The sequence below is a fragment of the Carassius gibelio genome, chromosome B24 (genome assembly GCF_023724105.1).
Source record: "Carassius gibelio isolate Cgi1373 ecotype wild population from Czech Republic chromosome B24, carGib1.2-hapl.c, whole genome shotgun sequence".
NCBI classification, from domain to species: domain Eukaryota; kingdom Metazoa; phylum Chordata; class Actinopteri; order Cypriniformes; family Cyprinidae; genus Carassius; species Carassius gibelio.
Window position 1 is genome coordinate 18698258 of NC_068419.1, and position 12018 is coordinate 18710275.

A 12018-nucleotide genomic window follows, 5' to 3' on the forward strand; every position below is an offset into this window, starting at 1 on the left:
CAGCAGTCTTGTAGTTGGGGTCTTTTATCACCCTTGTATCCGTTTCCAACTTTTCAGACATAAAAATAAAAATAATTAGAAGAAAGTTAATGTTAAAAAAACACTTATGTTGGATGTTCTGGAGTGCCATCTGTCACTTAAATATGTCTTAGATGTGTCATGTGACCATACATTGTGTTCAGTGCATGTTCCAGCTTTCTACCAGCAAAGCAAACTGATGTACTCAAATTTTCATTTAGATTCAGAACGTAATTGTATATATGAAAGTGTTGCCCTATTTTATGCAGCTTGTCACATGTCTTTTGCAGGAATTTTCACCCAGTTCAGCAGAAAATGTCCTAGACTGTGACCTGGTTCACAGCTCAGTTTTGAGATTGGAAACTCTTTTTCTCTACTGACATATTTAGTATGTATACAGATTTCCTGAAGTTCAGATAGTTTTTAAACGAAGCAGGTCTGTCAATTACTACATGTCAAATTACCATGTATTAGTGACGGCTTTTAGTTATTGTTGCTGGAGTAAAATCGTATTAAATGCTAAATATGATACTAAATCACATTAAAAGGTTAAAGGAATAGTTCACCCAAAAATTACAATTGTAGAGAATTTACTCACCCTCAGTGAGTCTGAGAATTTTCAGAGAAATGTAGCCATGCATCTTTTGCTCAGCAATGGATGCTCTGCAGTGAATGGGTGCCGTCAGAATGAGAGTCCAAACAACTGATAAAAAGTAATCCACATCTCTCCAGTCAATCAGTTAATGTCATGTGAAGACCAAAGCTGTGCATATTTAACAAACCCATCTAGAAAACGAATCCTCATTGCATAATATTGCTTTCTCCAGTGAAAGTCATCTCGTCTGAATCAAGAGAGAAATATGCACTGATCAAGTAATGTTTATGACCAAAAACGGTCCAAAAAACACGTTTTATGTTTGATGAGAGACAACAGGAGTTGTATTTTTCATTTAAGAAATCGTTATTATGGATTAAATGTATAGAGTCGTTTTTTTGCCAGAAGTGACTTGCTTTAATTTAAAAGGCCTTAATGATGGACAAACACTCAGCTTTTGGCTTCATAAGACATTAACTAATGAACTGGAGTGGTGTGGATTACTTGTAATGTTTTTATCGTCTGTTTGGGCTCTCATTCTGACGGCACCCATTCACTGAAGAGCATCTATTGGTGAGCAAGTGATAGATTGAGACATTTCTCAAAACTATTCAGATGAAGATGCATCTTGGATGATGTGCGGGTGAATACATGTTCAGAAATTTCTCATTTTTAGATGAACTATCACTTTAAGAACCGCATTTCACTTACAATTGTTGAGATTTTAGCTCTCTTCAGTAAACGTACCAGTTCCAGAAAAATAATCAATGCAATATCATTTGAACTTGTGCCAAGCACTAAGCATCAATAACTCACTGATGCTGTCGCATAACATGCTGTATGCTCAGTTCCTGTCGGTCTTATGCAATACATCACTGCTTTAACAGTTTAAAGTGAACAGTTGCTCAGGTCAAGACCGAGACCGTGACCTTTTCTAACTTTGACTGGTTCTCTGCTGTTTTTCACCACTGAGTTTGAGCTGTGGAGCTCTAAGACAGGAAAGAGAATGAATATGTCACGGTGAGTGTTGGGCTTTGCTGTCCCCAGGCAGCTGCTGCAGTGGGACCAGAGAGCAATCATCCTTGCATAGCCAAGACACGCTAATTGAGATGTAATGCGTTTGTAAATGAACCGAGCTTGCTAATATATCTGTTTATCCATATGAGGTTTCGGTCGCGTCTCACAGAGGTGCAACTATTAATTAAATGTATTAAAACGAAAAGCCCTTCTCTATGACAGGTAGCACACTTTATAATACCACGGCATGTCATGTGAAGAACTAGCCGCGTGCATCGAAGCACTAACAATGCACACAACGCCAAAAACAACCTTTAATTTGGAGAGGATTAAATGCAAATGGCAACAGAGGAAGTTTTAGCAAAAGTGGAGCTCGACATGGCTTAGTTTTTATCCAGCGTTTAGAGGAGGTTAAGCCACATTGTCAACCTCTCATGAATAATTAGCTGTACTTGCTGCGCTGGTTTATAAAAGGAACTCGGTTGTCATCGTCCTCTAAGTAGGAGACAAAATGAGCATGGCACAACAAAAAAGACTCCAGAGGACGGCGGAATGAGATGGAGATAAATGAGGACGCTGTCCGCCAAGATTTTAGCGCAGGTCAGTGTTCGAGTTCAGAGGATTTCAGAGCAGATTAAACACCGCTGGGCACCCAATGCTAATTGGGTAAGTTGGTCATTTTAGAGGTTAATGTTTTAGATTATTCCAAGGTTAGTCCACATTGAGAAGACCATGACATGCAGAAAACAACAACAAGCTAAGAAAAACTGACATTGAATTAGTTGTGTACGAATAGATTAGATTTTTTTTTTTTAAACAACCAATGTTTTGCTACAATCAAGAAAAAATACAATAGAACTTACAAAAAACATCATAAGACATTATAAAACATGCAAATAAAACCCCTATACCTCCCAAAAACATCACAGGCTGTGGAGAAATGAATATGTCTTCAAACTAGATTTAAATATGGCCCGTGTAATAAAACAAGAAAGAAAAGGAAGTGCTATTTTGTTCTTGTGTCTATAACATGTTATTATAACAATTCTTATTCCTACAAAAATCCAGCCAAATTTGGCATTCAGATCAGATTAAGAAAAAAAGATTTGAACTGTAAAGTTTTTAATAATAATAATAATAATAATAATAATAGATTTTTATTATTTATTAACATCATTTACATGGCATATATACTGTATTAAAAACGTTAAAAACCTTTAAAATTTTATTTTGCACACATTTTTTAATTACCATACAAAAGAAAACAAGTATTGTGCTAAACAAAACAAAAACAGGACTTTGTTCATTGTTTACCGTTTATAATAATAATTATTATTGTTGTTGTTATTTCTATTGTTATTGAATCAGATTAATAAAAAGCATTATAATTCTATTGAACTGTAAAGTATTTAATAATAACAATTTTAATTTATAAGTACAGCTGTTATTGTTATTATTATCATTATAATGCAATAGTAATATTTATGGTTGCTTGTTTTCTTTGCTTTCAAATGCTGAAGCATAGAGGCTTTTATTTTAGTGGAAATTCTTCAGGGAATTATCATGAACGCGTCAGATTACATATTTATTTAATTACCATGCAGTTACAAGTAAAAGTTTATTTTCCAACAGTTTTCCCCCTCAAATAGTGTTTAACTGTCCATGTATCGACACTAGGCCACCAAAGCACTTTATAATGAAGCCAGCCGCAGTAGTTAATAACCTATAGTGTTAATATATGATAATGCTTCAGTAAGGAGCTGCGTGAGCCAATATTCCCCCTGCAAAATCCATTTTAATTTCACTATGCAAATGTAATTTTGTGTTCATAACAGAATAAATGAGGCTCTCCGTCTCTGCGTGGACTACTGGTGTCTGTTTTCCTCTAATGGTAATTTAAGCGACATACCTGACCATTAGCTTTTGTGATCTGTTTTTCTTTCTATGACAGTGAAACGAATGTCTCTCAAAGTCTGAGCGCTTCACACGTACTGTGTTTGTATACTGCGACGCCTTATGCTCTCTGAGAAATGCTGAAACAATAGAGGGTATCAGCCAATTAGTGTTCGAGAGGACAAGACGGGTTTATTTTTACAGCGTTTTAGTCTAACATCCCCAAATCGAGACTCGTTCATTAGCAGCGGAGAGTCTTCGTCTTTAAGTGCTCTCCTCCTCTGTTTGGTCTGTCTGACTCGGCAGCCGTAGATAAATAGTGAGGCTTGTTAGTCGTGTAAATGATTAAAAAGCATTTGCTCTGTGATTATTGAAGTGGAAAGAAGGATTAAAACAAACAGATGTGTGAGAAAGTAGAAATGCTCTGGAGAGGATTAGAAGACGGCCGGTCATCTATTTTCACACGGGAGTCTGTCAGCTCAGATCCACTTTCCTTTTTACAAACACAGATCACAGGAAAAATGTCAAAGGTATATTTTATACCTGGAATTACATTTTGTAAAAAGATGTGACATTTTAGCCATCTGGCTATTCAGTAAATGTGATCTCAGTAAAAATAAGTCCTGAAATATAAAATGTTGGGGCAAACCACTTATAACTTAAAAAGCCCATTAAATGTCTTCACAAACACTTCTTTGCTGTGTTGACGTGTTCGTCCTGAAGTGGGAAGTTTGGTGGGACATGTGAAATGGCCCTTTTTTAATTCCCAGTAACCTTACAGTCATAGTCATGAACCATCATTTGCTATTAAATAATCATGGATTATTTGCCTTCTTTAAGAAGTTACTGAGCATAAAGCTAACAGACATGGTCTAAAAGCCACCAAATGTGTCTTTAACATTCACCAGAGCTATGAACTCTGATCTGTATTTGGAGACTGTTATGAAGAAGGGAATTTGTTTAAGGCACTACACATCTGATGACAAACCTCTGAAAGTGTTTATCAAACTTGTTCTTCTTCAGTGATAAAGATACAAAGTTTGGCCACACATTAGAATTGTAATTATTGTTGGACAGTTGGATTTTTGGTTAAACTCAAATATATGTTTTGTGCTTTCAGTATTTTTACTGTTTAATGTTTGTGCTTCTCATTCCCATTTACCTCTCAACCTCGTACAATCATTCTTTCCATCATGACTTTCTCTTACATCAGTGTGTCTAGATAAAGCAAAGTCTTATGAGCATAGACAATGTTTAATTTAATTTAATTTAATTTACTTTTTAATTTAATTTAATTTAATTTAATTTAATTTAATTTAATTTAATTTAATTTAATTTAATTTAATTTAATTTAATTTAATTTAATTTAATTTAATTTAATTTAATTTAATTTAATTTAATTTAGAGATGTACCAAATAGATGTATGTAGTATTACACAAAAAAAGGCTTTAAACAAACACATTTTTCTCCAGTCCAAAATGTTTTTATTTTATTTATTTATTTATTTATTTTTAAATGCTGGTTTCTTTTCTACCAAATATGTAGTATTACACAAAAAAGGGTTTAAACAAATAAATTAATCTCCAGTCCAAAATATTTGTATTTTATTTTATTTTATTTTTAGGGGTGCTCTGATCACGATCGGCCGATCGTTAATGTGCATCTCGTCAGTAAAGCCGGTTCTCTAATCAGTGGTAAATACCATCAGTTGCGTGATTTCACACAGAGCCATGGTTAACTGAGAAGCTGCGCAAATCGACGTTCATTTTCAACGTTTATTTGCGCATCTTCTCAGTTAACAAAGGCTCTGTGTAGTAACAGCTGCTCTATGTGAAATCATGCACCTGATGGAATTAACCGCTGATTAGAAAACCGGCTTTACTGACGAGATGCGCATTAACGATCGGCCGATAACGATCGGAGCACCCCTATTTATTTCATTTCAATTCAATTCAATTCAATTATTTATTTATTTTAAAATGCTGTTTTCTGTTATACCAAATATGTAGTATTACACAAAAAAGAGTTTAAACAAATAAATTTTTCTCCAGTCCAAAATGTCTTTATTTTATTTATTTTTTTATTTTTTTTATGCTGGTTTTTCTACTAAATATATGTAAATAAATAAATAAAACTGCCTCATCATATACATTATTTTCTAGTAACATGTTGTTTATATTTCCGTATATATTTAGTCTTTGGTCTTTGAGATAAAAGAGCTTGATGTACTAAATAAACATGCAGTCATTTTCAGAATGCAAACCATTTTTCTCCAGTCCAAGAAGCCCATTTGTTTGCTTGTTTAGCTATTTATTATTATTATTATTTAATTTTAGTTTAGTTTGTTTTCTAACAATTATACAGTATGTATAGTACTATACATAAAAGAGTTTCACTTGATTATTTTTTAGGTGGGATTCTGGATATCTCATATCTAAGGTACCAGAATCACCTCCATATTAGGCTTCCCCACTTCCAAACTCAAATTCAATTGATGGTTTGAGTAAGACTATTTTACACTTTAATAAGTAGACATTAGTTGAAACGAAACGACCCCAGCCAAAGCCTGCAAACACAAGCAGCACTCTGTTTCCCAGCATGCCGATGGCTCCAGCCTGTTGTCAAACACGGTTATTAATGCTGAAAACAGCAGGTGTGTTTCTGGTGAGGGGCGACTAGTGCAAATCTACATCAACCCCATGAAAACAAAAACAAGGAAAGCGCTGAGAGACTAAAGAATCAAGGGAAGACTAGAAGCAAACCGATATTAAGTGGTGGAGAAATGGGACATGTTGGGACAGGGGTGATGAAAGGGCGTAAGGTGAGTAATAGCAAGGGAGCAACGGGAGACTGGAGTGAGCATTGGAGGGATCCAGGAGACCTAAAGAGAGAGATGACGGCAAAGCTGTGAGTCAAAGCTGCCAAGGACTGTTAGCCCTGCTGATGTCATCAGGAGGCCAATGCCGTCAAACACAGCCCACGCTACGATTGGCTACAAGTGCATCGGACATCATCGTCTGAGGTCTTTCAGATCGTGCCGGCTTCTGGCAGACATCTCTGGCGTTCGTCGGGTGTGTGTTGGCACCCATCCGCTTCTCTCTTAGCAGTGTCACAGCGCTTTACACCTCTCTTTTATCTCCCTGGATGTGCTCGTGATTTCCACTGACAGACGAGTGATGGCAATCAGCCCCACCATCAATCCAAAGCTCGGCGCCGGAGCGACTCTAGTGGAGTCCATCTACATCATCATCCGTGTAATTAGATGTGCTTGCTAAAGCAGGCTTCAGTGTGACTATTGCTCATACTGCGTTCATGTCACGCCACCAACATGCTGCGGACGTGAATGATGCCTCATAATGAGCTAAAGGCTTTCATTTTTCTGTCGCCATTTTCCTATCACAGTGTATTCCTGTGATGCAAGATGAATTTTTTTCATCGTCATTTCTCAGGTCTTCATTGTCACATGAGCCTTCAGAAATCATTCTGATATGCTGCTCATGAATCATTTCTTATTATCATTAGTTGATTTGTTGTCCACATTTGTGACCCTGGAGCACAAAAGCAGTCATAAGCAGCTCAGGTATATTTGTATTAATAGCCAAAAATGCACTGTATGGGTAAAAAAAAAAAAAAAATGCTAAAAATAATTAGGATATTAAGTAGAGATAATTTTCCATAAAGATATTTTTATGCATTTCCTATGGTAAATATATAAAAACTAAATTTTTGATCAGTAATATGCATTAAGGACTTTTTTTGACAACAATATATATATATATATATATATATATACATAGATATATATACATAGTAGAACAGTAAATGCGATTATTAGCTGAATCCATGGTCCTTGGTTATAAAAAATAAAAATAAAATGCATCCCTGTGTCTCCTGATGATGTATTTTCTGAACCTGGTTCTTTTGGACAGTTTGTTTCAGTAAACTGGTTCAATTCACTAGTTTCATGCAATGACATCACCTATATGACTTTATATTACTGAAGCACCAATAATAATGTGAAACATGCTGTTTTACATTTCTAAAGTATATAAAGTGAATAAACTAGTCTTCATCAGCTCAGCTTTTTAAATAAACCATGAGAAACCACAAAATCTTCAATTTTGCGCCTTCATTCATGTGATTGGTTCATGCAGGCGCATATCAGTTTTGAGTCCGAGTCAAACTGTTTCCTAAGTTCACTGATTGTTGGAGGAACTGGAGTTGGTAAAAGTATCCCTTTAAGTTTCTTCAATCTGAAATGGTGGACTGGTCAGAAACAAATTTAGCTGACCAAAGCCAATAAAAACACCAAGAACAGCCACTTAGCAACTACACCACTCAGTTATTGTGGCATACATTTTAGCATGGGCAAACACCGCTTTCATTTTCTTCAGAGAAATCATATATTCAAATCAAATTCAAGCTCCCACTCATTCAGGCTTGGAGACAATTAAAACGAACATTTTTATGTAAATTATTATTTTTTTTGCAATTGTTGAAATGAGTATTTGAAACCAAATTTTAATCCTTAAAATAGTCTTGTGAGAGATCTGGATCGCTAATGTCTCCACCTGAGAGAGGAAGAGAGAGTTGATTGATTTGTACGTGTGGAGGTTAGATTTATTCCGGTTTCTGTCCCGTCTGAGCGCTCTGACCCCTGAGCATTCCCTTCATTAACATATAAAGCACATTTCACTCACATCTGAAGGAATGCCTCACTGGGTTAAACTGTGACGTGCGCAAGAGAGAGTGAAAGCTTGGAAAAGAGGAGCAAATTCTGTTAGTTTACTCTTCCGCTCACCATAGGTCAAACAGGGTTGCAAAGCAAATAAAAATTCATAATGCCTATAATCACACCAGAAATAGAGGCAATATTTCCAGCACTGATCACACGAGAGCTGACTGCCAATCAACAAGATTCATGCTCAATTTAATTATTCCTCAAAAATCTTTCCTTCTTTGCATTTAACCTCTTTTCTTGCTTGTTTCGTAATTTGCAATTAATAATCACATGAACCTACACATTGTGTCTCCTCGACAAATTGCTTAATGCATAAATGTAAAGCAGAGTTAGATGAATAAAAAAGTCATAAATTATTAGTTATAAATGATATCTTCGCCATCGTAATTGTATTACTGTACCAATTGCTTTCTCTAAAAGGAATTGCATTAATTATTACTAATTACTTTCTGAATCCCAAATCAACCTCAACCAACTGAACAGGGATAGACTTTAAACTGCTCTTTTAATTCTTTCAAATAAATAATACAAAGCTGCTTAACATATTCCAGAACCGACCAAAGTATTACATTAAAAACATATATTTTAACATTAGCACTATTTCTTTGTATATAATTGTTCTATACAGTACTTGATACAAGTACAGCATAAAGTGACTGCAATTAAACAATTTTTTTTTTTTAAAGTAATGCCTCATTCATTTAGCATATAAGCGAAACTGAATATTCAGTGAGAAACAATATATTGGGGAATTGATTGACTGGTGTAAAGTAGTTTAGCATATCAAAATGGAGAGGAGCTAAAATAGAGAAGCGAGTTATTGTGTTTTCATGAAAGATTATGTAACAAACATTTGTTTTTCTTTGAATAATATGAAGTGGTGAATCATGCACAGTGCGATCAAAAACGTTCTTTGACCTAAAGGGTTTATATTTACATGCTACAACACAAGAGAAGAACGTCAAGGTTTTGACTAGTTGCATTCATCCTCGTTTAAACATTTGTCTTTTCATGACAGAATGTCGCACTCTGAGAATCAAATAAGAAAATGAGTAGCTGTTCTGTTCTTCTGCAGCTGGTGCTGGGAATAAGATGGGCTGGGCGTTTGGTCTGGGGCTGGAGAGGCTGGCCATGGTTCTGTTCGGCATCCCTGATATCCGACTTTTCTGGAGCGAGGATGAACGCTTCCTGAAGCAGTTCCGCCTGTCTGACATCTATCAGCCCGTCACCTTCCAGGTCAGATTTACAGCCTTTCTCTAAAATAAGAACCATCAGGGCCCTTCACAGTTACTATAAGGTTGCAATAATCATTCCACACTAGTGGTGAAAGGTTTTTTGAATAATTAATAAATCATTTTTTTAATGTTTTTGAAAGAAGTATCTGCTGTTAGCCAAGGCTGCATTTGTTCAAAAATCAAAAATATAGTGCAAACCGTTATATCATGAAATATTACAACAACTTAAATGCTAGGTTTTGTATCTGAATGTATTTTAAAATGAAATTGTGATAGCAAAGTTGAGGTAATCCTTCAGAAACCATTCTATGATGTGGATTTGCTGCTTTGAGTTCTTGTTATTTTGTTGAAAACAGTTGTGTTGTTTAATCATTTTGTAGAAACCGTTATACACTACCATTCAAAATTTGGGGGTAATTAAGTCAACTTCATTTGTTTGTGGATCCTCTGTAATTCTGTGCTGCTATTTGTTATTGTACTCTTTATTTTCACTTAGCATCAATCATTTTTGGTGTTCTATCAATAAGTATGAAACATTGGTTTTAGTACAGTTCATTTTTGTACTAATTTAGCATTTTTTCTTTTCTTGCTTGTTTCTTTTTTTTTTTGGAATGATGGGTAGATTCTAGAAGATGTTCTAATATTCTGTGATGTTCTGCTTTCTGAAAACATTCCAGAACATTGCAGGAATAGTCATAAAAGACTAAACTAATCCAGTGTATCCTTTTGGACAACTCCCTTTTGGTAGCTGTTTATGTTAGCTCAGAATCATGCGTGTATCATATCATCTTTATACACTGTAAGTACATTTTTTTTTCATGGGCACTGTTAATGATAAATAAGCAATGTGTCTTTCATATGCAGTCTCATGGTGTAACATTGATCATCATATTAGACTTATTTCTGAAGATCATGTGATTCAGCTGCGCATCACAGAAATACAATACACTTTAACAGAGATTCACACAGAAAACCGTTATTTTGAAGTGTAATAATATTTCATGATATCACTGTTTTTACCATATTTTGATCAAATAAATGCAGCCTTGGAGAGGATAAAAGATAGATTTTTGAATAATTCCAAAATATTCACTGTAATCATGAAAGAATAGTGAAATCTACAGCGCAGCTATAGCAGTAACAATATAAAGAGGAAAGAAATTGCTGGAATCACTCAGCATATTATAATAGTTATACTTCTGGATGTGAACAGGCCTTAAGATCTCAGCCAGGTTCAGTATGTTTCCCAGTGTGCATTTCTCTTGTGATGTCACTAAGGTTTGCACTTCCAGTGTGTCAAATTCATATTCTTTTCCTCTCTCTGCGACGCCTCTCTCCATCTCATTTTTTCCCTTGTTGCTATTATTCTGAGGGTCAAATGAACACACGCAGTACGCTATCCCATAATAGTCAGTCATCAGCATAGCTGCGAGCGCACAGACCGTGACGACCACAGCTTTGCGAGCTGAATCCAAACAGCTTGTCTGAAAACACTGTCACTAAATTCACTGAGGTCTGAATCAATGCAACGATGATTTGTTTTTGTACCGCTGAGGTGCAGCTAATAAAAGCAGCCTTCTAGTTAGACGCTGAGCTGGGAATATTGCTGTTTCTAAGTAAAAGGAACATTTAATAGAGTGGCAAACAAATGAGAATCTCATTAAACCTGGATTGCAAGGTTTTCCAGATGGTCAGGCATCTTGGTATTCACATGTGCAAATGTGAATATTGTGAAATATTATTTCAGTTTATTTATTTTTTTGGTAAAAGTGAATATATTTTAATCTTTAATTTATTCATGTGATCCAAACTGAATTTTCAGCATCATTCCTCTAGTCTTCAGTGTCACATGATCTTTAGAAATCATTCTAATATGCTGAAGAAACAATTCTAGCTATTATAAAAAAAAAATAATTAAAAAAAAACAACTCTGCTGCTTCGCATTTTTATGGAAACTGTGATGCATTTTATTTCTCTTGATACTTTAAAGAATAAAAAGTTCAAAAGAACAGCGTTTATTTGGAATGGAAAATCGTTTGCAATGTTATAAATGTTTCTACTGTCACTTCTGATCAATTTAATGTGTCCTTGCTGACCAAAAAGTATTAGATTCTTTAAAAAAATAAAAATAAATAATGTTTGAACAGTAGTGTATTTGTGCTGACTGGGTTATTGAAACTATAAAAACTGGTTCAAATGCAGCAAAGTAGAGAAAGTTTCTGATCCAGAAAAAAATCTAATTAAAGATGAAGTGTAGTTTCATTAAAAAATGATGTTATTTGTTATAAACATGTTTCCCAAACACTTCAGATCTGCTATTGGTCAGACAAACATGCAGCCCCTCCCCCGACTCATGCCATTGGTTGAGCCAGTGTCACATGACATCTACTGTAAATATGTCAAGGGTGTGTCAGCAAGCAAAGGCACTAAAAACAACAAAAAATAATGCAGAAGTCCATATTTACATAATTTTAATATAGCATTCATTTTTTAAGGAATCTGTACAATGAATCCTGAA

At 35.0% G+C, this 12018-nt stretch overlaps 1 protein-coding gene across 3 annotated transcripts in view; it reads left to right on the forward strand.

Annotated features, from left to right (window-relative positions):
- Positions 1-12018, forward strand: part of fars2 (phenylalanyl-tRNA synthetase 2, mitochondrial) — a 115979-nt gene that overhangs the window by 50168 nt on the left and 53793 nt on the right. For all 3 annotated transcript variants that reach the window (XM_052596441.1, XM_052596440.1, XM_052596443.1), the window contains exon 5: positions 9341-9501. In XM_052596441.1, coding sequence (XP_052452401.1) covers positions 9341-9501 — 161 coding nt within the window. The remainder of the gene's footprint in view (positions 1-9340; positions 9502-12018) is intronic.